The following is a 27,713-nucleotide window of genomic DNA, read 5'->3' on the forward strand; positions in this document are numbered from 1 at the left end:
TGGCTGTTGTGCCTTTCTGGCACTTTACTGCTCTCTCATATGTGGGAGGCCACACCCAGCCAAAACTTACACAAACCAGGAGAATCGGCTGGAAATCCTAATTCACACCAACTGAAAAGCCTGGTGCAGAAAACCAGACTTTGACTCATCTGAGTGTTCAATGGACTCCTATAGTTCTTTTTTTTCACATTACATTGGTCCCACTGTAACACTCATCAAGTTTTAATCTGACCTGAAATTAATGCTGTATTATCTGTTTTCATAGTCACACTTTAAACAGCATCTGAGCAGTTTTAGCTCTTTCCGCAACGCACTTCAGAGTCAACAGTATAGTTACATAAACGAGGCGTTAAGGGGTTCACATCTCACCGAAAGCTTGTCCACATCTCCCTTGAGCACACGCTCCAGGTACAGCTGCTTGAGCTCCCTCTCCAGCCGAGACGGCAGGCCTGGGTACATGGTGGATCCTCCTGATAACACGATGTGTTTGTAGAACTCGGGCCTGATGACGTGAAGACACAAAGAAGGTGAGAACAGAAAGAGACCCAGCAAGGCCCAGCAGGGAGAGAAGAAGCATCTTAAAACCACAAGATCCTCCCAGACAGACATATTTACGTATATAGAAGTCTACAAATGCTGAAAATGTACTTTCCAAACATTGTACATTTAAGTCCCTTTGTGACTTAAGGTGAATCCTACAACGTAGATCATTCAACTCATATACATATTAGGCTTCTAATGGTACGTTTTCTTGGATATTTCCACTTTTTTACACGACGAAAGATCAATTTTCATACTTTCCATACAGAAATCTGCTGTGCAAGAAATATTTAGTTTGATGTCTCGAACCATCTCTTCCGTCATTGGGAGCTCTGCAGGGTCGATGCCACCACTTTGCATATCTGTGTGTGTGTGTGTGCTTGTTGATGAATAAATGTGTGCTAGAGCAGAAACACCCTCACTCACTCTCAGTAAAGTACAGTGACTATTCTGCCTCTGTCTTCATCGACAGTGGAGTGTATCTGTGCACTTTAGCTGGCCTCACCTGGTGTCTATATCGGCTGCTTGGATGGTGTTGAAGAGCAGCTCGGCCACTCCGACGCCCTCCACGTTGATGAGGTGGGGCTGGAACAGTGCCTCAGGGGCCTCAAACCGCTCTCCTCCCACCTTGATCACACGACCATCTGGCAGCTGGAGACGTGTGGGAGGAATGAGATGAAAGGAAAAGGAAAAAAGAAAGCATGACACCACTGAAGAGGTAGGATTTAATGTATGACTCAACAGAGAGTCATAAATGTTGAATGTACGAATCAAGAATGATGATGTTCAAAGGTTGCAAAGGTTGTTTGTGATGTATGAAAGGAAGTTTAAACCTCTCAATAAACCGCTTTAAAAGAAATATTTATGTGTGCCAAATGCAGTTTGAAAATGAAGCCCGACAAGACTCAGATGATATTGAAGAGCAGGTTAAAGCAAAGAGAGTGCAGGCTCCAAACTGAGCAGAGTGAATGTGTGTGTGACTATAAAAAGGCTTCATTCAGCCGAGGGCAGTGGGAGGAAGCGGAGCCCAGCCACCGCCGCAAAGTGGCTACACAGGAAATGATGTAACACACAGTTCAGGGCCCTTCGGCCACAGTCACATTGCCCTCCTTGTTTCGGCACACTCATGCACACAAAACCATACTTACACATACATGTTCACACACCTACACACACACTGTCGCCTACACTAACCCAAACACTCATGGTCAGTGAGCTCTGAGACACAACATGTGCTCGGTAAGGCGTGCAGTAACACAGACTTCAGGACCTGCGTTTAGATTCTGTGGTTTCCTCTGCAGGGAAAAGGGCCTTGGAAAGAAAAGCAAGCCTGGTGGAGGAGCACTGCACCCCCATATGTTTGACTCCCTGAGAAAACAGTTAGTCAGCATCACTGCCCTGTCCTGAAGCAGCCGACAGAGCCAACAACACGCGTGTGGTAGTCTACTTAGCTCAGTGCAGAGACAGATTTAGTTACCCCAGTCTTTTTGACTACTGCAAAATACTGCCACTTCTGAATAATAAATCCTTTGGGAGGGATTCTTTCAGTAAGTCTAAATTAAAACAGAAATTTTAAACTAGTGTGCATAAAAAGAACTCATTTTACATAATAAAAGTAAACAAAACCAAAGTGGGAATCCTTCCCAGGGGACAGAAATAACTACCTGCTTTACGTAAATATAGCCACCCTAAAACAACAGCCGCTTAATGTGTAGCAAAATATTGACGAGTAAATTCAATGTTTTTAGCAGTTATTGCACATTTCTATCCCATTAACGAGAACATTCTTTGTCCTCTTTATCCTTATATTCAGTCTAACTGTGTCCTGACTGGTTCTCTTGAGCTTGTGTCTCTTATCTAGTTCATGCCTCCAATTCTTTAATAGGAGGTGTTCTTTTTTTAATTATGGTTTCATGGGCTACTTATTAGATCAAGAATAAGAAACTTGGGGACAGTGAGATGAGATTGCATACATCTACGAATGTTGGGCCACTATGACTGTCCAAAGGGACACATACTGGAGTTTTGGGGTCTTTATTTAAATGTCTGTGCAAGTTATTATTGTACCTCTTTTTTATGCCATTTCTGCTTTTCCCCCAACGGAGTGAATAATGCACACAATGTCCATGTGAGGGCAGCATCTCGTTATAAAGGCAGGCTTCATGCTGGATACTGTATTTGCACTCACAATGAAAGGACAACAACTAACACCAGGTTACATAATGAGCTCAACCGCTGTTACACAGCTCTGTAAGATGACTGTCAAACTGGTACGAAAAGCCACATCAGTGATTTCCTCCGTTATTAGTATGAACAGAGTGACTGTCCCACCAACCTGCGCACTGATGCACTACATGTGGCTCATTTCAGTTTCTAGTAAAATAATGTTATATTTAAACCTACTTGCGTGTATAAGTCTATGCACATTCATCAGTGTCTTGCTATGTTGAAAAACGTGCGAATATCTACCGTGTACGATTCCACCAGCACGGTGGTTTCCAGCGCCAGCTTCTGCTCCTGCTCGATGTTGTAGCCAACGTAGCACAGCTTCTCCTTCATCATGCGCACCGTCTCAAAGTCTGCAGAGTGGTTGAAGGCGTAACCCCTCAACAACAACAACTGTTAACAGAGTGGGAGAAAGAGAAGATGGCGACGGAGGGTCAGAAAACATTATTCCTTTGAGTTACTCATTGAGATCCTTTACTATGTTTATTAAAATAAGAACTATTGGAGCTGTATCTTTTTTTTAAAATTAAGACCCCATTGTTTCCTTTTACAAAATGATGCCAGTTTCCCCTTCCTAAAGCGCAAAAAGATCAAACAATTATGGAAAATGATAACACATTTGTACAGGATATGCTCTATTGATTAGCTAGCTCATTTGCACTGTTAGTTTCTGTTGTGTTCTTTGTTCCTCTGCCATAACTGACTGGATACCTTGATGAGGTAGCGGGTGATGTCCCTGCCGGCAATGTCCAGGCGTCTTGTCAGGTGGGGCAGGCTGAAACCCTCATACACTGGACAGATGTGTGTCACACCGTCACCGGAGTCCACCACCACGCCGGTCAGAAGGCCTAAAACACACACAGACAGACACACAAACACAATAGTTAATAATCTACCTTTCTACCGAGCTAGGTGTGTTTTATCCCGTGTGTGCTTTAGGACACTGATAGTTAGCCTCTTTGGCGGGGTGAACACACCAAAATCTGGAAAGATAACACATCTAATTTCACAATTAGCTGCTAATAATTTCTCGCTAGTTCGGAGACAAAATGGTATAAATGTAGTCTCATGCAGGGCTGTAAATGCAAATAGTTCACCTGCCCTGCTTGAAGCACCACACAGGTGGGCTTTAACAAATCAGAACAATACGTACAATGTCAGGATATCATGTCTGTAACTGTAAAATTGTAAAGTGACTTTCATGCGACTGTCTAGGCTTTCTGTCTATAAAGAATACCGTATCTGGTATGGAAGCAGCCCCATAAAACAAAACGTAGCACAAGTTGTTTGACAAAGGTGTGGTAGTTAAATACCAGCACACAAGAGTATTTTAACAATTAAAATGACTAGGCTTCTGTGTCTGAGCTACTGAGAGACTTAGCAGTTATAACACAGACGTAATGCTGGTATCAGGGTGAATCCAATTTGTGGGTGAGAGGATACTTGCAGCACAAGTATCCATGTGTGTCCTCTCACCTTGGGCATACAGTGTCAGCACAGCTTGAATAGCAATGTAGACTCCCGTAAACTGGTAGGTCTCAAACATCACCTGCAAGAGAAGCCAGAAGACATCAGACATCTGATAGGAAATCATCTCTGTAGAAAAGGCACTTAAAGAAACACCTTAAAATACATTTAAGGTGGTGGCTGTTAGCTGCTGGCTCCAAAACTCCCCATAATATATTTTTTCCCTCACAACATTAGGGCCTCAACAGCTGACTATGTTTCTTCTAATGTACATAATGGTGGCAGTTTGAATTTTTTGCTCCATTAAGAGGATATTAATGCTTAGAAAGCAATAAATGTCGACATACCTCAATGATTTTTTCGCGGTTCTTGGTGGGGTTCATGGGTGGCTCGGTCAGTAGGATCTTGCAGTTGCGGGAGTCGATGTTGAGCTTCTCTGGGCCGAAGGTGTAGTCCCACAGGTGCTTCATGTCATCCCAGTTCCTGACAATGCCGTTCTCCATGGGGTAGTTGACCTCCAGCATGGAGCGCAGCTCGCTGGCCTCGTCCCCCACCATCAAGTCCTGGAGGGAGAGGTCAAAGGTCAACACTGATAAATATTTAGAAGCTCAGCAGTGTAGCTCTTCACTTCTGAAATTCAGCTCAGATCGTTCAGAGTCACTGGGAGTAGGGATGAGCAGAGCATTGTTTTAGGCAACATAATCAGCTATTTCAACTTGCCCCCTCGGCCTGCTGGTCTCATAAAATCAGTCAAACTGGATCAGCAAGCTTTCACTCGCCTTGAGACAAGTCATCTGTTAGATAACAGATGCATTCATGTCCTCACCCAAAGTAGCTTTTTGCTTTAAAATTTAATCTCCCAGCATGCACAACAAGCCGTTATTTACCATGCATTTATACGTTTAAACACTTCTGCCTCTCTCTAGCTACAATAAACCACTTGTTTTAGCACCATTCAACTAGCTGCATGCAAGGCAGCCTGGCAATGTAAACAATCGCTGGGTTAGAGCTCAGTGTTAGCCACACAGTCAAGCATCTCACGTTCCATTTGGAGACATCAAAAGCCTACTGAAGGCAGCCATTTTATGGGTTCATCCTGTGTGCTTTGGCATTAACAAAGTACCAGTCACAGGCATTGCCTCCATGTGGTCTCAATAAAAAAAAAGTAAAAAGGAAAAACAGAAAAACAGATGTGCTTCCGTCTTTCCAACTTTCAGCTGTCTGCCATGCATGCTCGAGTTTGGACACTTCCTCTGCACTTGTAAAGGTGAAAAATGCACAGGTACTAAGGTGAATGCTCAGAAGTGGACATGCCTTCATAAAATCTGTTCGTAGAGTCATTGCTGTCGGGTGAATAGATTTGTGACGCATATAGACACTCAATATTTATAATTTGGCACCAAGCATTCTAGCTGCAGCCAGCACTTTAAGTTCTTTTTAACTGAAAACTGTTGTGATAATTTCAGTCCTTAAATAGCAGCAGGCTTGAGGGGTGACAGTATAGCTGTCAGGATGCACCCACAGATCAGAGACTCTGAAAATGGAATCGGGCCAAAACCTCTTTTAGCACTCCATCAATAACAGCTGGCCTATGATTCATCACAGCCATTTCTGCAACACTTTCAGCCTGCAGAGGAGTGCATTAAGGTCTGTACAACTATCTGACTCTCTGCCACTCATCAGGCCAACAACACTCAAAGTCACTGCCAAAAAACAGCCAACTAGTTGGGATGTAGAATAATGGAATTATTGTGTGAGTAAAAAAAAAAGATGGAAGAAAACAAACGAAGAAAACACACTGGACAAATAAATAAAAACATTTAAAAAAGCTTAATTTTTGGTTGACATCAAAACATGACACAACTCTCCCGAGCAGGCAAGAACAGGAGGCACACACCAACCTGAACTTACCATCTTCTGGGCATTCTACTTCATCAGGGGGGGGGGACAAAACATGAAGAGGAAAAGGAAGGCAGATATATATATATAGATAAACCAAAGATGAATAAATAAAAAGGGAAAGAACAGGAGAAGCATAGAGATAGGCTTTGTACTAAAATAATGGAAACCTGTAAGAAATGTATACCTCTGCTGCCTTACCACCAAATCTTTACCAAAATTACAGTATCTATTCAAAAGATTTCACATTTGCAGGGATGCACTGGAGATACTATTGTATCATCTTGTGTGCAAAAGGAGGATGTCTAACACAAGATATTAGAGGCTGTGGTTAGAGGATTGATTTCAGAACTGAATTGGGCTGCTATAAAATTATAACAGATCCTTTGGGGCGAAATAATACGGCCTCTGGCTTTGATTTGACACTAACTTTGCTCTGTTATGTGTGCTTTCATATCCTGCTTTTTCACTTGTTTCCAGTGTTAAACCACTGATGTCCTGACCAGGTTCACCCATGATGTCGGAACTCTCTCGTCAAATGAAACGATGGTATCAGGAAAATTTGGTGAAACAGTTCTTACCTTGATCTCAATGTTTCCGACTTTGGCTGTCGAGCGAATGATGGGCCTCCCAACAAGTGCGGGGAAGATGTGCTCTGGGAAGTTGGAGCCTGCATAGCCACACTTGACAAACTAAAATAGAGAGACAAGACAAACCAGAGCAGAGGGGAAGTGATGAGGAAATGCATTTCAGTACCAATGAGATAAGCTGTGCAGTACAGAGAGACGTCTCCTACTGATAACACTGGACTTAATTAGCATTTAGACCGAAATTTAAAAAAAAAAAAAAGGTAACCAACGATGGTACAGCACCTGAACCTCCATGTGTGTGTGCGAGTATTTGTGGCCAGCACCTACTTTCAGCAAAATGGTAGAAGACCTTAAAAACCTTTAATGTTTTGAGGTTGCTCTACAGCTTTTAACAACAGAAATATACAATTGGGTGGTTTCATCTTATACAGTCTTGAAATGGTTGAGGATATTTTTGGTGAGTTTATCATTACCTCAAATCTTGAAAATATTTAAAAATACCCACAGTAATAAGATATATCAATATGAAAATAATAACAATACAGCTACTATCACCAATAATAATGTGGCAAAAGTATTTTCTAACAAACTGTCATTAGTACTGTGACATAAAGGCCAAGCAGGTCAAGACACTTACAGCTCAGTTACAGAAGTTCAGAGAATTGAACCACTGAACTGTAAGACTGCAGGAAAAGATAGGATCTAAAGTGACTAAAGATACTCTTCTCTCAGATTAAAATGCTGATATCCTGTCAACATTTTGCTCAGCTCTAATTAACACATTTCTTGCATATTAGATTCTTCAACAAACAACATAGAAATTAATGGCTGTTTTTCAAACTACCACTACCACTGTGTAGATTCAAAGATGATCCAGCAAGCAGTGTTTAACTAATTTAAGTTAATTTTGCACACACTCACTACTGCTCTGCCCCCACACAGGAATTTAGTTGAAGATTGTAAGAATGACAGATAAGGAAAACTAATTCTGTCTGGCAGCACGGTGGTTAGCACTGTTGCCTCACAGCAAGGAGGTTCCGGGTTCCTGTGTGAAGTTTGCATGTTCTCCCCCTGCTTGCGTGGGTTTTCTCCAGGTGCTCTGGCTTCCTCCCACAGTCCAAAGACATGCAGGTTAGATGACTCTAAATTGCCCGTAGGTGTGAGTGTGAATGCTTGTCTCTGTGATTGGCTGGCGACCAGTCCAGGGTGTACCCTGCATCTCGGTTCCAGCCGCCACGCCAACCCCCTCCCTCCCTTCAACCCTGAAGGATAAGCGGTATAGACAATGGATGGATGGATGATTCTGTCTGTAAATGTTATTCAAATCAATCATCTGACTGAACCAGTTCACCTGCCGTGTCGATTCTCAGTGGAAGAATCTTTAGTGAAATTTACCCATACAAGGCAAAGTTCAGCAGCCAGATTTTACAGTGTACTATGATGTGAAACACCGTTTCTCAGGGCTCTGAAACGTGTTGGTGACATATGCGTCTGTGGTTCATAGATTCATCTCACTTCCTCTTGACTTCTCAGTTCAACCCTGACACTGAGCTTTTTTTTCTGGCTTAGCACAAAGCTCTTAAAAAAGACTCATCTCAAAAAAGCCTTATTAGTCAGTAACATGCTGAGCAGACATCCTCTTTGACTGCTGACACGCTGGAGAAAGGAAGTCTCTACGATACAAAAGAGGCTGTGTTAGCTGTGTGCAATGAGTAACTCTTGAATATAAGAACACATCAGAAAAGTGTTTGTTATTTGCCAGATGGGGTAGAAACTGCTCTTTTTGACCACAAACCACAGCAGCATTAAAAAAAAACCCAAAGTTGCCAGCCCAATGAACTCTTAAACCAGTCAGCTATGTTGTGACTGAATGACCACCAAAATGTTTCCTTAATGGTGCAGGAGTGACCAACACTGAGCTGGTGACCGCTGCATCATGCCAATAACGACTTATTTCGTAATACTTCTCACACAAATGTACATTTCCTAAAGTACCAGTGAAACGCCATAATATATCTCGTAAAGATGTGTAAAATCAAGGATGATTAAGGACAATTGCATGAATAAAAAATGCATGTGGAGAGGTCTTTCCAAAGCCCAAAGCCCAAAGTTACTAACCACTGCTTAAGACATTTCTATCCGGGCAGTCGGTGCTAGCTGCTGTAACGTTACAGGAAAACATAAAATGTGGTTCCTCTATTAACCTGACATGGCCTAGCTAACGTTACACCTGGCACAGCGTAAGACTTACGGTAGTTAAATTAATAGTTACTTAAGACAAATATACATCAGTAATAATGAATCTGCAAATTCTGCATCGTTTGCAAAACAAATCACTGAAATGACCGACGCAGCTGCCACAGTAACCCAGACAGCCAGCTGTTAAATGCTAGTAGGTTAGCTTGTTAGCTCCCTTAGCTTAGTACCCGATGGTAGCAAAGGAGCAGCTAGCTAGTCGTCTGCCCTAATTAGCCTCATAGCCACCCCTGTGTATTCACCTTTTATCCTGACAATTACACCTACTCTACGTGCTGTTTCCGTGTCGGGTCTGGATGAATGAAAATTAGCAGGCTAACAGGGCTGGCTGGCTACCCACCCAGTTAACGCTAGCTAGCTAGTTTGGACGCCGACAGCTCCACTTCCTGTTTCAGCAAATCGCTCGACATAACGGCTCGGTGCAGATAAAGCAAGCCACGGATTAATATTGTGTCAAACCTACCCCGGTCCCATTGTCACAGACCACCACTTTCCTTCCCTGGCTGTCCATTATGTAAAAGCCCAGTTGCCGCTGAACCTCCCTCAACTTTCTTCGGCAAGCCGGAAGGAAGACACACCAACCCGGCCGAGAGCAGGAAGGGAAGGGTGCTCATCCGGTGTGAGCTCAGATGACAGTCACTCCCTCCAAAACACACCTACTGAGTGCTTAACGGATAAGTGATGATACTTTAATTATAATATCACTATAAATATCTAAAATTATGATAAAGTTACACATATTATTTACAGCATTATTGGGAAAACACTGGAGAGATAATCATGCAAAGCATGTTTGTGTCAATTTGAATTTAGGGGTAGGCCAATCATGATGAAAAAGATCTATGGAATAAAATTGGTCATAAGGGAACATTGTCTCCAGATGCAACATGCAGACTAAAGATAATTAGTTTTTAAACAGGATAAGATTGGTGAAATTATAAAAGCTAAAACCTTGAGATCAACAGGTTCAGCCACTGATCAGTAACTGCACAGATTTACACAGATGTGTGTTGTTGCTGGTACAGTGTAATCAAGATGTAAAGGATGAAAAACATGACAACTTGAATAATAAATGTGAGACATTCTGAAGCAGTTTCAGTTGTTTTATTTCCCACTGTCTCTTGCAGAGCTTTAAATCAGACAACTCAAATTACTCTCACTTGGGTTGTGGGACAATATTGTGGAGGAAAAAAAGGAAGGTTAGAACTGGAGCCAAACAACCAGCTTCATTGGCTGATTGTCTACAACCACGAGATAAAAAGAGAAGAAATCCAAACTTTTTAAAACTTCCATGGAAGGAATCTTCATCTTCATGAAAGATCCAGAACATACATTTTTTCTTATGTTATGTTAAAACGACAACAACTATGGTAGTTTCACATCAAAACAACATGACATGTTTTATGACAAAATAAATACATAAAACATAATTAAACTGCCTCTTAAGTGAATAAATGTATGTGTGTTTGTGTGTCGGTCAGTTTGAACCAAAATAAACCACAACACTCGATTTGAAGAGCAGTAATGATTAGTACTTAGTATGAAATTAAAACTGCAGACCTGCGTCTTTGCACTATGCAGATTATTGCGCATTAAAATGAATACACAAGCTGATATATATTCTGCTCCTACTGACATCGTGCATCACTATTTAGGCTGAATATAACCAGCAGGTGGAGCATTTTGAGTCCACAATGCCTCCTTGTAACCCTTCACACCTGTGAAGTATTTGGATCCTGCGTTAAATGCGATAGGTTAGATGTGCGCAGTGATCACACATCACTGTAATTTTGGGGCACAGCATTCTGTGGGTGTGAGGATGCTCGGGAACATGAGGACCTTGGCCTGCATGAAAGACAGGTTAGGCAGCTCAGAGATCACCCTGCCGGCCTCTGCACTCAGCTCCTCATCCTGCTGAGGTTTCCTGATGAAGAGCACACACACAAATAGAGTGAGCATTTAAAGGGGGAACAAGGAGATGCCTCAGTTTACTTCAGCAGACGCTTGATTTTGATTACTTTCCAATACAACAACTGAGCCGACCTGACTGAAGTGCTGGTTTTCTCTGCAGTGGACATCAGGCGATTCAAAGTGTCCTCCATGTGGCTGCCGTTAGTCCTGGTTTCCAGTTTGCAGGTGGTCAGCTCATACAGCTCACGGTCAACTCCTTTACATGTCGGTGTGTATGACAAACACACATCAAACACGTTATAAAAGGGACAAAGCCCCCGATGAGTGTCAAGAGGACTTGGACACCCACGTCATGAGCTATATTTAGCAACACTCTATTAGTAGTATTATGGTGGAGTTTTAGCTGCTTCTTACAACATAAACCTCATTAATGACAATAAAAATCTACATTTTCACATTTTCACATGCCGACCTGGTGGAGGGCTGTTGCTACGGCTGCTTGTGCTGCTGCTGCAGGATCTGCTCTCCTCCTCAGGACCAAAGTAATCCAGGTTGAGAGCAGAGCAGCCTGTGCTAACAAGGGGAGACACTGGCTGAGGACGGTTGTGGAGTCAGCATGTTTTCTTATTCATAAAAGGAGAAAGAGCATCGTCTTTTGTCTGATGTTTTCTCCTTTTACAGACACAGCAGCAAGACTGAGGGAGGGACAAGACACGGCAAACAAGGCTCAACGGAGAAATGCAAAGCTGTTGTCATCCAACTTCTTTTTTATACACATTCAGAGGCCCCTTAACCATGAAATATCCAATCCTCCAGCCAGCATGAGGAAACGATCTACACATCATGGACAGGTGGTTCAAACAGCCTCAGTACGTTGTTGTTAGCTGCAGTCAGTTCTTAAAAGGGACTTCCTCCTTGATTATATGCAAAAATATAAGACACTTGAGATTGATTTTGTTGTTAAAGTTGAATACGATGTTAGAATACTTTATATATTTCACTTTCAATTATCTAGCAGTTCCTCGTCATAATGAACAAATGCTGTCCCAAGATACAGCACCAAAGGTTGGTGTAAACAGTTTTACATCCTTTGTCAGTGAGCTGTGCAGTTGTTTGAATAGTCCAGCTTTGCATTTAGTCACAGAGAAAAGTGACAAAGCCTCAAACAAGAGAGAAAAGCTGAGGGAAGAAAGCATGAAACCAAGCATAAAGGGTCAACTGATTTATTTCAGTACTTACAAGGATTTTCTACAAGTCCTTATTGCAGTGCATTAAATCAGGATTTGAGCAGTAAACTAAAGGTCCAAAGAGAATTTAGGGAAAAAAAAAGAACTTTTTAGAAAACAAATGCTGGCATAAAGGCACAACTCATTATGAGATAGTGTAACCAGGGTTACAGAAATGTTTGTGAAAGTGGATTTCAGGTATGTTTTTTTGGACATATACACTCCTCTGTCCTATTTAGCATGCTCATACAGTATATGCATCAGTGCACAGGGAGTAAAACAAGAAAAACAATAAAAGCAGCAGTAATCACGTCTGCAGCCTTACGTTTGGCTCTGTCAAAAAATGTTTCTCCTGTTTTAATTATGAATTCATGTCTGAGATGTATTATTTCTTTATTTTATGGGCATAATCCCCCAAACATGTTAACCTAATAAATCAATAAATAATAAATCAAACCCCCAGAGACAGATTAATATAACAAGCCATATAAAAGAAAACAAATAAATATAACAGTAACTTTAAATACATGAAGTGCATATCCTTTAGTATTATTCGTTCCTACCATAAATACAGTAAATGTGTTTTGACCTGTTTGCTGCACTCTGCTCCCCCTCACAGAGAATACACTGCCCTCTGCTGGGCATTGTGTACTATTACAACACTGTTCTGTCAGTGCTAAGTATTTACTGACTGAAGGTGTCTGATCACTCAACTTTTGTCTAGTTTGGATTGTTCGTGTGAATAGTTTAAAAAACCTAAGTTAAGGACTAAACATAAATGATCTCGCCGAAAGCGAATCCAGAATGGTGCTTCTGTTGAATCACTTACAATACTGGTTGAGTTACTGAAGCAGGTTTATCACCTGCTCATCTCTGCCCAATAACAATGAACGTGTCAGCTTGCATACAAACCAGAGTTAAAATCACTCATGTCAGCATGCTGATGAATCAACAGTGGAGCCGACAGTCAGGCACAGTTCCTATAGTCAATAGCAAAAAGTTACTTTTAGAGGACTAATGTCTTATTAATGCTTTTTTCTTGTATTCCTTCTTTAGTGATTGTTTGATTTGTTAGATCTACTTAGGCTCCTGGCCCTTCATCATTAACTGACAAATCCATACATGAAGCTTTATCACCTCCACAAATTATATTTAATTTACCAAAGAACCCATTCCAAATGCGTTAATGTCACTCATGATTGTAATCATCCTTTTAGGAATTCAAGTTTTAAGATGAACTAGAAACAAATCCTCTCTGTGCAAATGCTGATCTACTACTGAACTGAATATACTAAACACAGCTGTACTAAATCTGATTGTTATCAAATCAAATTAGTACATTTTTCCTGAGCGGAGAATGACTGATTATCTGTGTTATTTTCTCTTAAAAATGACTTTTTTGATTTTTGAAAAAAAGTGTCTAGCATAACTGAGGGGCTCATGAAACTCTTGGCAAGCAGATATGAACAAATAACAGTTTCCATTAAAATGTTAAGACACTTTAATGTCATATAAAGCCAAAAATGTGATGATGCTGTCAGATTTACAGGCAAAGTCTGATGGTACACTGACTTGTAATAGGGAGAATGGTGGCTTTTTCATCACGGTTAGAGGCTGCTGTTGCTGCTGCTCATCAAAAGTTACATAGTCTTGCTTTAAATCAACATGGGACACATTGCGACCATGTTCATGAGTCGACTGATGTTAAGTGGACTTGATCAGTGCTTTGCAAATTAGCTATTTATTTAGCATTCCCCTCAGATTTCTTTGTGTTGTACTCAAACTTTCAGAAGCCTTCACAATAGTTTTCTTTAGACTTAATCCCTATCAGGTGTTACCACTTCAAGATGGACACCATAATGTTTCCTCATAACCACTGGAACTGCTAAATACTGAGAGAAAGGTGGCAGCAGGTAAAGATGAGACACTAGAGTAGCTGTACGAGGGAAGGGAAGCTGGTACAGTGTTTCCCCTACAATTATTCTGGAACAACTCTGTTGTCATTTTCCTGTTTGGTTGCACATCTGTCTTGCTTTGAGTTGTGAGTCTGTTGGAAGTTATGTCTCTGAGAGGTTTCTTGTTTGGACAAATCACAAGGACAGCAACATGATTTCTGAACACTGAGAGGAAATTAAATCATTCAAATCACAAACGTGTTGTGGTTGCCCACTACTGCTGAGTGGATAGAGGGGAAACACAGCGTAAATTAAAAGAAGCGGAACATGCCCTGGAGGAAGTGAGGAGGAGTCCAGAGATGTACACTCTCAAAGGTTTTGGCTTATGAGAAGAAGCCACATAGGGGATGGCTGATACTGTAGTCTACTTCCGGCCCCAGAAGTGAGGGGCTCGGCGAGGGGACGTACCGTCCTGAGAGTTGCTAAGGCCACGGCTGCTCCAGTCCAGCTGGCTGGAAGGGAGCGCCTCCTACACAGAGAAAAGTGAACAGCATTTTAAAACCGACACCTATCAGAAAGCAACGGTGGAGTGAGCTTAATGGTGTGATCTGTAAAATGTCTGTTTCCTACATAATAGCTGCATGCGTTTTCCTCTAGTCTCTTATTTTTAAATCTAATACAGCTCTAATAAGTCAAATCAAAAAGGCCAATTTACCTGCACTGAATCTGTTGAGGGGTGCGGTGTGTCCCGGGGCCCTGGAGGTGCTTGTGCTGCGACCACCGTGTGTCCTGGAGAACAGACAGCTGGCACAGAGTCTTTGGTGGGCTCTAGCATTCCCTGGTGAATGGGAAAATTGGATGGAAATACAAGAAAACAAAGATGGAATATGGGCCGTCAATGGTAACAGCAAGAATGACACTGAAACTGAAACCACTCATGCAACACCATTACGATGTTTCTTCTTCCCAATGATCCCAAATTCATTTAGTTAGTTCATTTAGTTTCCTCCAGTTGACTCACCAGGCTCAATGCAAAAGCAGGCACGGCCACTGGCTGCTTCTTCACGCCAATGAACACCTGTCAAAAGGCGAAGACACACAAAATGAAAACAGGCTTAATATAAACCAGACGTTAATCTAAAGCAGCTTACATGTAGTCCAACAGTATAAAGAGCAACCAAACAACCAAGAGGAGTGTAACAGCTGGTGATTCTGCCATTACAGGATTTTTGATTTCTATTTTAAATCAGAATATCCTGCAAGTCAACTCACAATGTTCCTTGCGTCCACACCAAGGCACCTGAGCAGAGTCCTGTTTGTATGGGAACCTCCCCACTGAAACTGGAGGCCAACTGCACCGTGGAGGTCCTGGTGTGGCCACCACATCTCCTGCTGAATCCTGGGAAATGGCGAGAAAGCTGTATTTTGGTGTATTTATAGACATTATTAATAAAACGGACACAGGGGAAACTGCTAGTTTAGAATGACTGCTGTAAACCTGTCATGCTAGGATCGGAAACATTCAGACTGACATACTGTGTCACTCAAGAGATTCAGTCATATGGCCAAACACTGCTTCAACTTACTACCCAGTTCTCTCTCTATTTATTCAAATCATACTGCTGTTGCTTCCTCCTGGAAATGCACCACTTTTGTATTGTGGCAGCTAGTTCTTTTTCCAGGAAAGCCCTTCCAGATATGAGGAATTTTTAAAACCAAATGAAAAAATGATGTGCTGGAAATTATCTTAAATCACTATTAGTGTTAATCATTTGAAACAGAGCTATAAAGGAGATTTCTTTGTTAGTATATCCACCATCATCCTCACCAGTAAGATCTGGGACACTGTTCTGGTATCTCCTCCTCCTCCTCCTCACTCTCAGGGAGGCGTCGAGCATGAAGTAGAGCACAGAGGCTGAGCACCTCCTCCTCCCCTTCCACAGCTGGGACTTCCACCTCTGGAAAACTGGCCATGAGAAGCTGCTGGACACGGCAGGAGAGTGACACCTAGCCAGGAAAAAAAAAAGGAGCGGGTTCATTTTGTAAAACATAAAAGGGAATTCACGACAAGCTCTTTAAAATATTTTTTCTGAAAATGAGCTAGTGAGAATTGTGGTAGCTAATTATCATCTCGCCAAATGTCTCCCACCTGACAGCTGTACCTCCGGGAAACCCCGTGTTGCCCTGCCCTGTCCTGCTCCTCCTCAGTGCTCCCGTCAGTCTGCAGGCTGCTGACTTGCTCTCTGAACTGTGTCCAAGCTCTTCCTTCCTCCTGAGCCCTCTGGTCCTTGAACTCCGCCCACGACTCCTCTCCATCCTCCCGTGTGGGCGCCGAGCAGAAATCAGCAAAGCTGTCACTCGGTGGGAGGTTTCCTGAACTCCCTGCATCAGCTGTATGTCCTTGACCGCTGCGAGGCTCAAAATGACAGTCTCTGAAGTCTGCGAACGTGTCCTCTGTGTGTGTTCCAGATTGTGACTGGTTGGAGGTAGCAGAAGTTTCCTGAGTCGCAGATTGGTCGCAATAATGAAAACCTTTCTCTGCCTTAGACTGTCTGAGATTTGCCGTGCTGGTGTTGACAAACGAGTCCGAATGCATGTGGCGTCCCACTTCTTCATCCTCATCATCAGTCTGGTCCCAGTCAGCCTTGTCGTCTTGTGAAGCAAGAGATGAAACGTTTGGTTCCAAGTCGGCAGACGGGCCCTCAAATGACAGATCATCACACTGGGATGCCAAGTCCTCTGAAACAGACTCATACACACTGAGTGTTTGGGGAAGAGTAGAAATGCTCTCCTCTCGATCTTCTCTGTCTTCCTCTGCCTCTCCATCCTCCTGCATCTCTGTGTTTTGTAAAGAATTACAACTAAGCCTCCTCTCCTTCTGACTGTCCCCAGGCTTGCCAAACTCCTTCTCCTCCTCCTCTTCAGATGGAAAATCCAAAGCTGCTGGAGCTTCCTGAGGCCGATGGTGGTCCTGAGATGGTTGCACAAGTGCTGCATCTCTTTTCTCACAGTGCTCGATGGTGCAGAGATTTTCTTTTGCTTTATATGCACAATGAGATCTGGGCTCAGAGTCCATAATAACCTCCTGTCCAGGATCAGAGATTCGTTCACCCAAGCCGTTGGAAGAGTTTGTCCCATTCACTCTGTCGTCCCATTGCTCTGTGCTGTCCAAGGGAGTGAAGCCACAGCACCAAGGATGTGCAGCCTGCTCCGTAAACACAGTGAAATCAGCGAACCCTGTTTCTTCCCTAGGAGGGCATGCACCAACTGCAGAGGCTGTCGGGGTCCTAGAGTTGGCATCTCTTTCAGAGTACCCATTTATGAAGTGCACATGTGATTCAGCATTACAATCCTGCCCTTCCACGTATATCTGGCCCCTGCTAGACTCAGAGTTCACAGCGGATGTGGTTTGGGATTCTTCTACTGGGTGATTAAAGCTGCACTTGGGTTGATGGGTGGCTGGCTTTGTGGTGGGAGAAGGATATCTGAGGCTGGGTGGCGAATCAGTGGAGTTAGCAAAGCCAGTAGGCGAGCAGGACATCCCGACAGCGAATCCCCCAAAGTCCCCAAACTCGTCCTCCTCCGACCCTGTCTCCCCATCGCCATCATCATCCAGTGGAGGGGGGGAGGAGGAGTGCAAGGGAATGACGTCTGGCTCCATGGGTTCTCCTAGCAGGACCTGAAGGCCTCATGCACCTGGGAGAGAAAAGTGAAAGGAAAAGGAGCACCATGAACAACTACATTTTGGGAATAAGAGAAACAGATTCAGTGCGTTGATCATGGTAATTGAATGTCAGTCTGCTTTCTTGATTTTTGTTTTATACACTCATCTTAAATGTTGTGATTTGTTTGAATTCCAGGCACTTTATAATGTCGGTTTTAATAGCTGCTTTACAAAGTTAATGACCATAAATCAAAGTAATAAACCCCATGCACCAGAGACAGAAGTGCAATATGTAGACATCAAACATTAAATTTCGCCAGAAAGCAAGCACGCAAGTGATAATTTCCTTGTTTATAGATGGGACACTACCGGTTTGGGTTCAGTTCAAACATTTAACAGACTGTGTCAAAAATAGAGGAACCTGCACACATTTGTTCCGCCTAGCACAATCTGAAAACATCTTGACTTTATAAATCTATTGCACAATCTGTTCTCATATCCTCTTTTTATCCTCATTTGTCAACTCTCTGCATCTAATCAAGACTTTACCAGCTCTGTGACTGTCCTCCCGGTGCGGATCCTGGAGTGGAAAAAGTGTCCAGTATTGGCTGCAGTCAGTAAACTGATACAGGAAACATTATCCGCAGCTTTGTGCTACTTAGATGAACAATTCAGACCAAGTCCTGCGCCCACAGCAGCCACCCCAGGAGCTTAGATTAGTGTCCTATTAAACCTTCAGCGTTAACACACAAGAACTGCTCCTTCATAGCTATTTTTACACTAAACATTAGCATAATTATTTGGTTTTGTGAATAGTCAGGAAAGCACCACTGACGTCCTGCCATTTTCTCCAGGCTCTCATACCTGGACAGACAGGTGTCCTGCCATGAAAACAGCTGAATGTGAAATAAGCACAAGTTGTTAGTGAAATATAACCGATTTATGTAAAGCTAGCCATTTGTGGATAATTAATTGTACGTAAGGTTTAATGTCAAACAGCATTTCGCTCTCTTGTTACAACACAGCCACTGATTAGCCTACATGCCACCAGTCTTGCTAGCTAGTGTTAGCTAGTGCCTAGCTTAAGGCTAGCTAAAGCACACGCTGCCATGCTGTTTAGATGGAGCTAACGGCTAGCTTGGAAAACAGAGTGACAGCTTCTTTTTTTTTTCTTATTTACCAACTCTCTCCCTTCTCGTCTCTTCTCGTCTGTCAGTGCCGCAGCCTTTCTCTCCATCCATCCTCTGTCAGCCTCCCTAACTATTCAACAGGATGTGTAAAAAGTGAAGAGCTCTCACTCTGACTCTGATTACTCGCCACCAATATTGACTGTGTGTAAAGACGGCGCCTCTGCAAAATAGACGATCTTTGATGGTGTCCAAAGATTCCTCCTACTGGAGAGACTCGGCTCTACACCTCTCTTTTATACACTTTATTCTGCTTTATTTGGGTTTTCTTTTTTTTTTCATTTAATTTTTTTTGAAGTTTTTCAAAATTACAAAAACAACAAAACAGCACAGACTGAAACATTACAGCAAAATTCCACCACATTGAAACAAAACATAAAGTACATTTTGGACTCTAATGTGTCTGACCCCTTAAGTAAGACAAAAACCCATCCCAGATTTGTAAGTAAGTTTCCCTCCAATTCTGTACCTTAGCTACCAGTAGCTCATAGGAAGTCACATCTGTCATGGACTTAACCCAGTCCTTATAAACAGGGCCATCAGGATTCTTCCATTTGCTAAGAATTACTCTCGCAGCTAAAATAAAGCCTGTTAGGACCAAAGCAAATGCACTTTTAGAAACATTAGGTAAACAGGAACTGTCTCCCAATAGGCACAATTGAGCAGAGACAGGCACATGTGTGCCTAACCATTCCTGTATTGTTTGAATTATTTTCCTCCAAAATGGTTGGACAACTGGGCAAGCCCACATGGCATGAATAAATGTACCTACATGACTGTTACATTTCCAACATAGATTATTCTGGAGAATACCCATTTTGAAAAGTCGTGCAGGAGTAAAATAAAACCGGTGGAGTATCTTATAATGAGTGAGCTTCCCTCGTGCTTCTCTTGTGAACCATCCCATAGAGGAAATTATTTTAAGCCATGAATCCTTATCTATGTCCACATTCAAATCTCTCTGCCAAACAAGTCTCAGACCCTCACTATTGTCATACATGGTCCTAGATGCCATTTTATAAAACACTGAGGCTGATTGACACTTATGAGGCAGTTTAAAATGTCTGTACAACATTGTCCTGTTCAGATAATTGCTTAATTACCTCACTCAAACCACTTCTTAATTGTAGATATTTCCAAAATTCTGATTTACTTACCAAGTTAAATTGTGCTTTCAGGTCTTGGTATGATTCAAATATTTTATCATCAACAAGATCTGCTTAACTCTTAATGCCCCTTGAGATCCAGGAACGCCAACAAATAACTTTTCCTCCCACTTTCATTGCCGGATTATTCCAAAGTGAAGAATATAATTGTTTATATGGTGAAATCCTTAAGAGTTTATGAAATTTAGTCCAGAGCTCTTTAGAATGCTGAATAATTGGGTTAAGCTCACGGCCTCTAAATGGAATTCTTTGTGATAGAACGTCAAATGGACTAAATGGAGCAGTGTTTTCTTGTTCAATGGCCACCCATCCTAAATCAGCACCCTCCCCTTTGAAGTGATTTACAAGTTTACTCATCTCAAAGGCCATGTTGTACAGCTCTACATTTGGCAGTGCAAGCCCACCATCCCTTTTTGTTATATACAGCTTCTGCAATTTTATCCTTGGTTTTTTGCCATTCCACAGATCATCTTTAACCATTTGATTATACTGAATAAAATATTCTCTGGGTATTGAAAGTGGGAGCATCATTGATAGATAATTGAATTGTGGTGCAATAAGAGTTAAATTCAACTTTTTCCACGTGTCCAGGCTATTCTTGATTTTATTTGTGTTTTCTAATAATCATTACTGAGAAAAATCATAACCATGACCCTACCTACTTATATGAGTAGTTGTGCAGTGTGCTACTGTCTCTCTGCTGCTATAAGTTCCAGTGAAAGATAAGATCTGTGGTTCATTTCAGGGTTAAAATGTAGATGAGAAATTAGTTTGGCCGCCTGTTGTCTGCTATGATAGTGGAATATATCCCCAATTTCATATGGACCCTGTTTGTGGTGCAGAGAAAACCAAGCAGAGTATTTGGTGCTGCTTAGAAACAACAGTCTAAAGCAGGTAAGCGAGCGGTCGACGATTCATTTGCTAAAAGTAAAGTGAATTTTGTCTGTGAAGATTCTCAGTCATCCAGGTCATAGTTATTCCTTAGGAGTTGAGCAAAAATCAACTGGACTTGTTGAAGGTACTTGTAGATGTTTCACCTCCCATCCAAGAGGCTTCTTCAGTTCTAAAGTGAATTTTGGCTTCTAATGTCCATGGTACACATGGTTCATTGTTAGAGGTTTACAAAAAGTCTTTACAAAAACTATTTTTATATTATTGATCCATGAGTGATAACATGAAATAAAAGAGGCACACACTCCCTTAAAACACCAAACATGAACATGTTGCAGTATTGAATGAAGTGAAACAAATGTCATGGCTACACAACAGGCTACACAACAGCGTAGGGTTTCCTGGCCTGATGGACCTTCTCATGAGCCCACAGATTTGAAGCTGTGTGAAATTTTTTTCCACAAACCACACAGTGAAACAACCTCTCCCCTTTGGCGTCCGTCAGACCACATGTTTTGAGATGATAGCTGTGTGCAACCATTTTGCCACACGATTTGCAAAAATAGGGCTTTTCCCCCGTGTGCACCCTCAAGTGAACTTTGAGGTTTGAACTTTGAGCAAACAACTTTCGACAGAAGGGACACTGGTGTGGCTTTTCACCTGTGTGGATCCTTAAATGCACACCCAGGTGGTCCCTACGAGCAAACCTCTTGTCACATTCTGGGCATTTGAAGGCCCTCTCTCCCATGTGGGTCTCATCCACGTGTCTGATCAGGTCAGAGTCCCTGTTAAACAGTCTGCCACAGAACCGGCAAGCCCTTTTCTCCTTCTGGGCTTGTTCGCTGTGACTCAGAGCACGAGAGGATGACACGTCACTCCCACTGCATTCATCAACATCCAGTATCATACTTGCAGTGCTGAAAGTTGGGAACAGCTGGCAAGATAAGATAAGATGAGATGAGATAAGATGTAAGCATGTAAGAAAAAGAACAGCAGAAATAGATCTTCGATAAAACAATAAAGAATAAACTAGTGGACAAAGATATACACATAGAAAAGTATGTACAATTTAAACGAGATGAAGTTTAGCAATAGGGCCATTATACACGGGGAAAGAAAACTTTGTTTAAAATAAGTATATTGTGCGAGTGACGTTCTGAATAAAAATATTGCACTACAATATAGTTTCTTCTGATTCAGTGGGTCTGATTTAGACGTCCTCATGACGCAGAAACCCACCTGCTCCTCTCTGACCAGCTGAGCGTCATGCGTCTTATTTTCCTCCACAATGGAAAGCTGGTCTGGCTGCTGTGAGGGCAAAACCTCCTCTGAGAGCGTCCAGGTGTCTAAAAGACATAAAAGGTGATGTAACCTGTTAAAATACCCCTGTAATATCAAACAAGTGTTTTAGGTGGAAGAACCAACTTTATCTTTACAGTTTCATTCACGGTCAGGAAGTTGCATGATTCCCTCCAGTGACTGAGCCGTATGCATTACACATATTGAGAAAATATCATGTTTAGATACAGTGTAAAATCCTTATTTTGTAAAGACAAAGCATGAAAAAACAACTCGCATGTTTAATTTCTCCACCTTTACAATAGCAGACTGTTGTTTTATGAACAAAGTGTGAAACTGCAAACACAGAATGAGCACAAATGTGATTGTTTGTATAACTCAGTAACACATTTCAACGGGCCACCCAGAGACCTAAGACCTAAAATGAAAAACAAACTTTAAACTTTATGTATGCATGTTCCATGTTCAATATAACAAGCAAAAATCCAAGGCTCGAATCATGATACTCATAAATGTAGTGTAATATGAACACAAATGCTTCCCTGACCACATTGATGAACTTCCTACTTAGCGTTTCAGTGCCTATGGCCCAACAAACCTCTCACATATTGACTGGCTTATGTTGAGCCACTTTGAACATGTAATCCAAGCATATAAAATAAACCTGAAGGATGATACTCACTTGGTTTTTGTGAGGAAAAATACATTAGATTCACATATAACATTTGAAACACAGTTTTGTCATTTTATTCAGATGTGCACCATAAATGAAAAACAAAAACATACCATTTGCTCTTCAGTCTGAAAAGGAAACTCCTAAATACTGGATTCAAGTACTTTATTATTATCATTATTATTGTTATCTAACATTTGGTGGCCTTGGCCACAAGACGGCTTGAGTTCTGAACAAAGGTTTTGTCACAGTAATCACAACTAAAGGGCTTCTCACCTGTGTGGATCCTTGTATGCAGAACTAGCTGGTATCTTTGCTCGAACTCCTTGTTACACTCCAGGCATTTAAAGGCTTTGTGCCCCTTGTGACTCTTGTCTACGTGCCTGATGAGATACGAGTCCCTCGTAAAACTTTTACCACAAATACGGCAAGACTTTTCTTCCCTCTGAGGCTGCTCCAGTTCCACAAAGACTTCAACGCTCTGACTCTGATGAGGCGGCGATGAACCATCACCTTCAATCCATTTGCCGTTTGTGCTTTGGTCTAAACTCTCAGTTACAGCAGCTGACGCTGGGGTCAGCTCACAGTTAGTGAGCGGCACTGATTTAGGAAGTCTGACTTCAGCATCGTTGGAAGTATCAGCCTCCATGTCTGGACTGATACACTGATCCACCTGCTCCTCTATGACCTGTGGGAGCTCCTGGATCTCTGTTTCCTCCAGACAGGGAATCTGTTCCAGCTTAATGTCACATTGCTGCTGTGAAGGAGGCAGCTGGGCATCTAAAGGACAGAGAGGACACATGAGGAAACCTGTTAAATAACCCAATTCTATCTAAGACTGTGTTTGTACAAGACCCACTAAGAAGTGTTTCAGTCAGATGTTTTCTGAAAGGTAGGAGGATCCTTTTTTTTTTTTTTTTTTTTTACAGCTATTCATTTAATTTGTGTTCTTTTTTAAAGCTTATTACATAACTTAAGGAAAGTACCGTTACAGAATGGGCTAAATGTCAATTCCAGCTCCTGTGTTTGCTAATATCAATGGCTAATGCTACAGGCTAACAAAGCTGTAATGCTACAGGCTAACATTAAAGATAGCACAAACCTGCTCTGAATAACTTGACTTGAGGTTTGGACACGGTCAGCTGCTGGAGCTGTCCTTTCAGCCGGTGGATTTCCCTCTCGGAGCGGACAGCTTCTTCCTGGTACTCTGCTATCGTCTTTTCCACCAGCACAAAGATTTCCTCTGCAGCCGTTGCCAGCCGCTCGCCGACCAGCAGTCTGAGCAGCTGCGTCCCGGACATGGTGGAGCACTTGACTGTCAAATTAAGGTGTAAATTCATCAGAAGCTCGAGGCTGCACAGCTCCAAAACAATCACAAAACCGACGTGAGTTCATACTTCCTGTTTGACGTCATGACGCACAGGATGAATCTTGACCAGCGCCCCCTGCTGCCGTGAATGACTGTTTCAGCTACTGTACAAAGCAAACGGGACCCTCTAGTCTGACTTTTATTCTAAAGAGAAAGCATGAAATGACAACTTGTACGTCTTATTTTTATTCCCACCTTTCCATCTAAGTTTGTGACACTGAATGAGCACAATAAGAACACCGCTTGGTTTCTCTCCAAGTTTATTATTCGCACTGTGAGGAGATGTGGATATTTGTATAACCCAGTGACACATTTGATGTTTCGATGAAAAACCCTTAAGGCAGGAGGCAATAAAATAGAAGTAGCCTGGAGAGTGGAAACCTTAAGAGACACCCTTTCAACGGTTGTTCATTACGCTCGTGTGTGATACAAACAGTTTTATGTAAGTGCAGGGATGTTACAGCAAATCCGTTTACCATCTGAATGCAAGTTACATGTTAACACTAGTTGTGTGGTGGGAGGTTGCAGTGAGGGGGGAGGTGTGTGTCATTTGGGAAAGTTTATTTACTTCTGCGTCATAAATAAATAAATTAAAAAAAAAAAACAGCACTGGCTCCAGATGTCCAGATGAAGCTGTTAAATCATAACTGACAGAGTCCAATAATTGAATTGCACCCACAGAAACAGATGAATCCAGTCTCTTATTCTGCTACGTTTCATTTCAATGATATTACACGTATATTGATTTGTGAGAGATTGTTGCTCAAACAGCCCATTCCTAAATACTGGATGCACTTTTTGAATTTCTCATTGAAAAAAATATTTGGCGTCACATATTCTCTGACGGTGTCTCACGCCGCTTTAAGTTTTTTCTCTTCCAGCTCCTGTCCTTGCAGCTTCTCACTGATGTGTCGCTTCCATGACTCGTGAACCTCCATATGCACCTCCAGGTCTGAATCTGTGTGAAAGGTCCTGCCACATGCTGAGCAGCGAAAGGACTTGTCCGTGCTTTTGTTTTGCATCCCTGTGCACAATTTAAGATGGTGGCTACTGGCAAACCTCTTGCCACATTTCTTACATAAATACGGTTTCTCTCCGGTGTGCTGTCTCATGTGAACAATACGATTAGAGTTCTGAGTGAACGTTTTGCCGCAGAAGTCACAACTGAAGGGTTTTTCGCCGGTGTGAACTCTCACATGCAGAACGAGCTGGTGCTTCTGACTGAACTCCTTGTTGCATTCAAAGCATTTAAAGGCCTTCTCCTCTTTGTGATTCTCCTCTTTGCTGCTCGTCTTTGGTGTGATTTTGTACTCATTCTGCATCTTGCAAAATTTGAAATGATTGCTTGTGGCGAAACTTTTCCCACATTTAGCACAAAAATACGGTTTTTCCCCAGTATGCACCCTCATGTGAGCAAGACGGCTTGAGTTCTGAACAAAGGTTTTGTCACAGTAATCACAACTAAAGGGCTTCTCACCTGTGTGGATCCTTGTATGCAGAACTAGCTGGTATCTTTGCTCAAACTCCTTGTTACACTCCAGGCATTTAAAGGCTTTGTGCCCCTTGTGACTCTTGTCTACGTGCCTGATGAGATACGAGTCCCTCTTAAAACTTTTACCACAAAAACGGCAAGACTTTTCTTCCCTCGGAGGCTGCTCCAGTTCCACAAAGACTTCAACGCTGTGACTCTGATGAGGCGGCGATGAACCATCACCTTCAATCCATTTGCCGTTCGTGCTTTCGCCTCCATTCGAAGTTACAGCAGCTGACGCTGGGGTCAGCTCACAGTTAGTGAGCGGCTCTGATTTAGGAGGTCTGACTTCAGCATCGTTGGAAGAATCAGCCTCCACGTCTGGACTGATACACTGATCCACCTGCTCCTCTTTGACCTGTGGGAGCTCCTGGATCTCTGTTTCCTCCAGACAGGGAATCTGTTCCAGCTTAATGTCACATTGCTGCTGTGAAGGAGGCATCTGGGCATCTAAAGGACAGAGAGGAAATCTGCTGTCAACTTACACAACTGTGATATGGAAACTTGAAACCTTGAACATTTTTAACAACTGTGATGGAGAAATTAAGTGGGCAGCACGTTTTACAGTTGAAGAATAAACATGACACTTATCTCTGGTCGACAAACATTTCTGTGGCATGTAAAGAAATGCACCGACACATTCTCCACCTCTCTGTCTTACCTTCAGAGGAATGAGAATCCAACGATTTGGTCCTTTCATTTTCCAAATCCTGTTGAAATTAACTTCCCATCAGTGTGTATTATACAGCATAGGCAAGACAAAGTGAACACTTTCATTGTGATTTAGCCACATTACTATAACAAACAGTGCCAGAAAAGGTGGATCTTATAGTTTAGGGCTTCAAAAGATCTTCAGTTTTCGATCACAAAGGGAACAAATCCTCACAGCGAAGAAGTTCAAACTAGGTTATTCAGTGTTTTGTCAAGTCTGTCATAATTTGTGATCTACCTGATGAACCTGAAATGTGGAAGAGGGTGATCTAACTTGTTTTAAGATCGTGTGAAAATGATTTACAGCTGACAGCACAGATTAACGTCAATATTATTTGTTATAATTTATTTGTCATTATGATTAACGTTATTTCCTAAATGTCCTCTCTTCTTACAGTTGTTAGTAAATAGTGTATATTGGCTGGTGCATATCTATATAATGTGTAAAGTGTCTTAGAAGGTAAACAGATATTTACTATAATAAATATATCTATGATATTATACTAAGAGTTATAATATTGACGCTCACCTCAGAGACGCTCTGCTCTGCGCTGCAGGCGGACACGTTGACAGTCGGCACAGCCGTAGGCGTCAGAAATCGGTGCATGGTGTCGGTCCTCTGCTGTCCGTTAACCGTGTAGTCCTCCGGGACAAAATGCTCGGAGCAAACGATGTATCTCCTCAGCTCGGCCAGAGGAGTATTTATATCGACGTCCAAGGCAAACAGCCATAGTTTGAGCCGCGCAGGTTCCCTGACTGGAAGGCGGTGAAACGACAAAGCAGCGCCGGTCTTTGCTTTATTTCTGCACGTCTTCACAGCGCAGGAGAGAGGCATAGTACAGCAGCCTGCGTCATCTTATTATCATTGTGTGTATGATAACGGCAGCCCTCTAGCTTGGCACTCACCCCGTGCTTCCTTCTTGTGGATGAAGTTTGTAAACAATATCGACATACTTCCGGGTAACGTAAACCGCGTCAGCGTCTACATGCGCACACAGAAAAAGTAGTCCCCCAATAATCTACCCACGAAATGTCAACTTTATCTGGGTTTCATTGGGGGAAATGAAAAAAAAACACAATGATGACAGGTGTTAGAGGTGTGGCAGTTAGAAAACCAAAAAGCATGATTTCATGTTTCAAGTACACTATTTTTGCCAACTACCTACTTGTAGACATATTATAGGCTGTGAGTTGATTTTTAATCTTTCTATA

At 42.2% G+C, this 27,713-nt stretch overlaps 4 protein-coding genes across 4 annotated transcripts in view; all 4 read right to left on the reverse strand.

Moving 5' to 3' along the window:
* LOC139210706 (actin-related protein 2-B-like) overlaps positions 1–9,555 on the reverse strand; it is a 13,547-nt gene extending 3,992 nt beyond the window's left edge. Inside the window, exons 1-8 of the mRNA XM_070840835.1 lie at positions 9,442–9,555; positions 6,714–6,824; positions 4,581–4,796; positions 4,243–4,315; positions 3,478–3,614; positions 3,010–3,159; positions 1,046–1,191; positions 370–502 (exon numbers count right to left, since the gene is read on the reverse strand). Of these exons, the coding sequence (XP_070696936.1) occupies positions 370–502; positions 1,046–1,191; positions 3,010–3,159; positions 3,478–3,614; positions 4,243–4,315; positions 4,581–4,796; positions 6,714–6,824; positions 9,442–9,489 (1,014 nt within the window). The 5' untranslated portion in view covers positions 9,490–9,555. The remainder of the gene's footprint in view (positions 1–369; positions 503–1,045; positions 1,192–3,009; positions 3,160–3,477; positions 3,615–4,242; positions 4,316–4,580; positions 4,797–6,713; positions 6,825–9,441) is intronic.
* A 1,083-nt stretch (positions 9,556–10,638) lies between these two features.
* Positions 10,639–18,941, reverse strand: aftphb (aftiphilin b). The gene is made up of 10 exons (XM_070841302.1): positions 18,855–18,941; positions 16,160–17,706; positions 15,839–16,017; positions 15,283–15,409; positions 15,032–15,088; positions 14,726–14,848; positions 14,479–14,539; positions 11,362–11,457; positions 11,022–11,145; positions 10,639–10,902 (listed from the first exon to the last, which is right to left on the reverse strand). Exons 2-10 carry the CDS (start codon positions 17,669–17,671, stop codon positions 10,758–10,760), a joined length of 2,424 nt encoding a protein of 807 aa, XP_070697403.1. The 5' UTR covers positions 17,672–17,706; positions 18,855–18,941; the 3' UTR covers positions 10,639–10,757.
* Positions 18,942–21,236: 2,295 nt separating this feature from the next.
* On the reverse strand, positions 21,237–24,260 carry LOC139211156 (zinc finger protein OZF-like). Its single transcript, XM_070841428.1, has 4 exons — positions 23,993–24,260; positions 23,167–23,670; positions 22,158–22,264; positions 21,237–21,852 (listed from the first exon to the last, which is right to left on the reverse strand). The coding sequence occupies exons 1-4, from the start codon at positions 24,228–24,230 to the stop codon at positions 21,298–21,300; spliced, it is 1,404 nt and encodes a 467-aa protein (XP_070697529.1). The 5' UTR covers positions 24,231–24,260; the 3' UTR covers positions 21,237–21,297.
* A 260-nt stretch (positions 24,261–24,520) lies between these two features.
* Positions 24,521–27,109, reverse strand: LOC139211072 (oocyte zinc finger protein XlCOF20-like). The gene is made up of 3 exons (XM_070841325.1): positions 27,031–27,109; positions 26,452–26,500; positions 24,521–26,240 (listed from the first exon to the last, which is right to left on the reverse strand). Exons 1-3 carry the CDS (start codon positions 27,106–27,108, stop codon positions 25,111–25,113), a joined length of 1,257 nt encoding a protein of 418 aa, XP_070697426.1. The 5' UTR covers position 27,109; the 3' UTR covers positions 24,521–25,110.
* Positions 27,110–27,713: the final 604 nt, after the last annotated feature.

This window comes from Pempheris klunzingeri, chromosome 12 (assembly GCF_042242105.1).
Source record: "Pempheris klunzingeri isolate RE-2024b chromosome 12, fPemKlu1.hap1, whole genome shotgun sequence".
Taxonomy (NCBI): Eukaryota; Metazoa; Chordata; class Actinopteri; order Acropomatiformes; family Pempheridae; genus Pempheris; species Pempheris klunzingeri.

Bases quoted from the DNA above. Each gene is read 5' to 3' on its own strand.
- LOC139211156 (XM_070841428.1), bottom strand. From the start codon at position 24,230: ATGAATTTACACCTTAATTTGACAGTCAAGTGCTCCACCATGTCCGGG. The intron at 23,671-23,992 runs GTTTGTGCTATC...TCTGTCCTTTAG, and splicing joins AGTCAAGTTATTCAGAGCAG to ATGCCCAGCTGCCTCCTTCA. The intron at 21,853-22,157 runs GTGGGTTTCTGC...TTATCTTGCCAG, and splicing joins AGCTGGTCAGAGAGGAGCAG to CTGTTCCCAACTTTCAGCAC.
- aftphb (XM_070841302.1), bottom strand. From the start codon at position 17,671: ATGGAGCCAGACGTCATTCCCTTGCACTCCTCCTCCCCCCCTCCACTG. The intron at 16,018-16,159 runs GTGGGAGACATT...TTTCCTGGCTAG, and splicing joins CCCGGAGGTACAGCTGTCAG to GTGTCACTCTCCTGCCGTGT. The intron at 15,410-15,838 runs GTGAGGATGATG...GCCATTTCCCAG, and splicing joins CAGTGTCCCAGATCTTACTG to GATTCAGCAGGAGATGTGGT.
- LOC139211072 (XM_070841325.1), bottom strand. From the start codon at position 27,108: ATGCACCGATTTCTGACGCCTACGGCTGTGCCGACTGTCAACGTGTCC. The intron at 26,501-27,030 runs GTGAGCGTCAAT...TAATTTCAACAG, and splicing joins CAGAGCAGAGCGTCTCTGAG to GATTTGGAAAATGAAAGGAC. The intron at 26,241-26,451 runs GTAAGACAGAGA...TCTGTCCTTTAG, and splicing joins GGATTCTCATTCCTCTGAAG to ATGCCCAGATGCCTCCTTCA.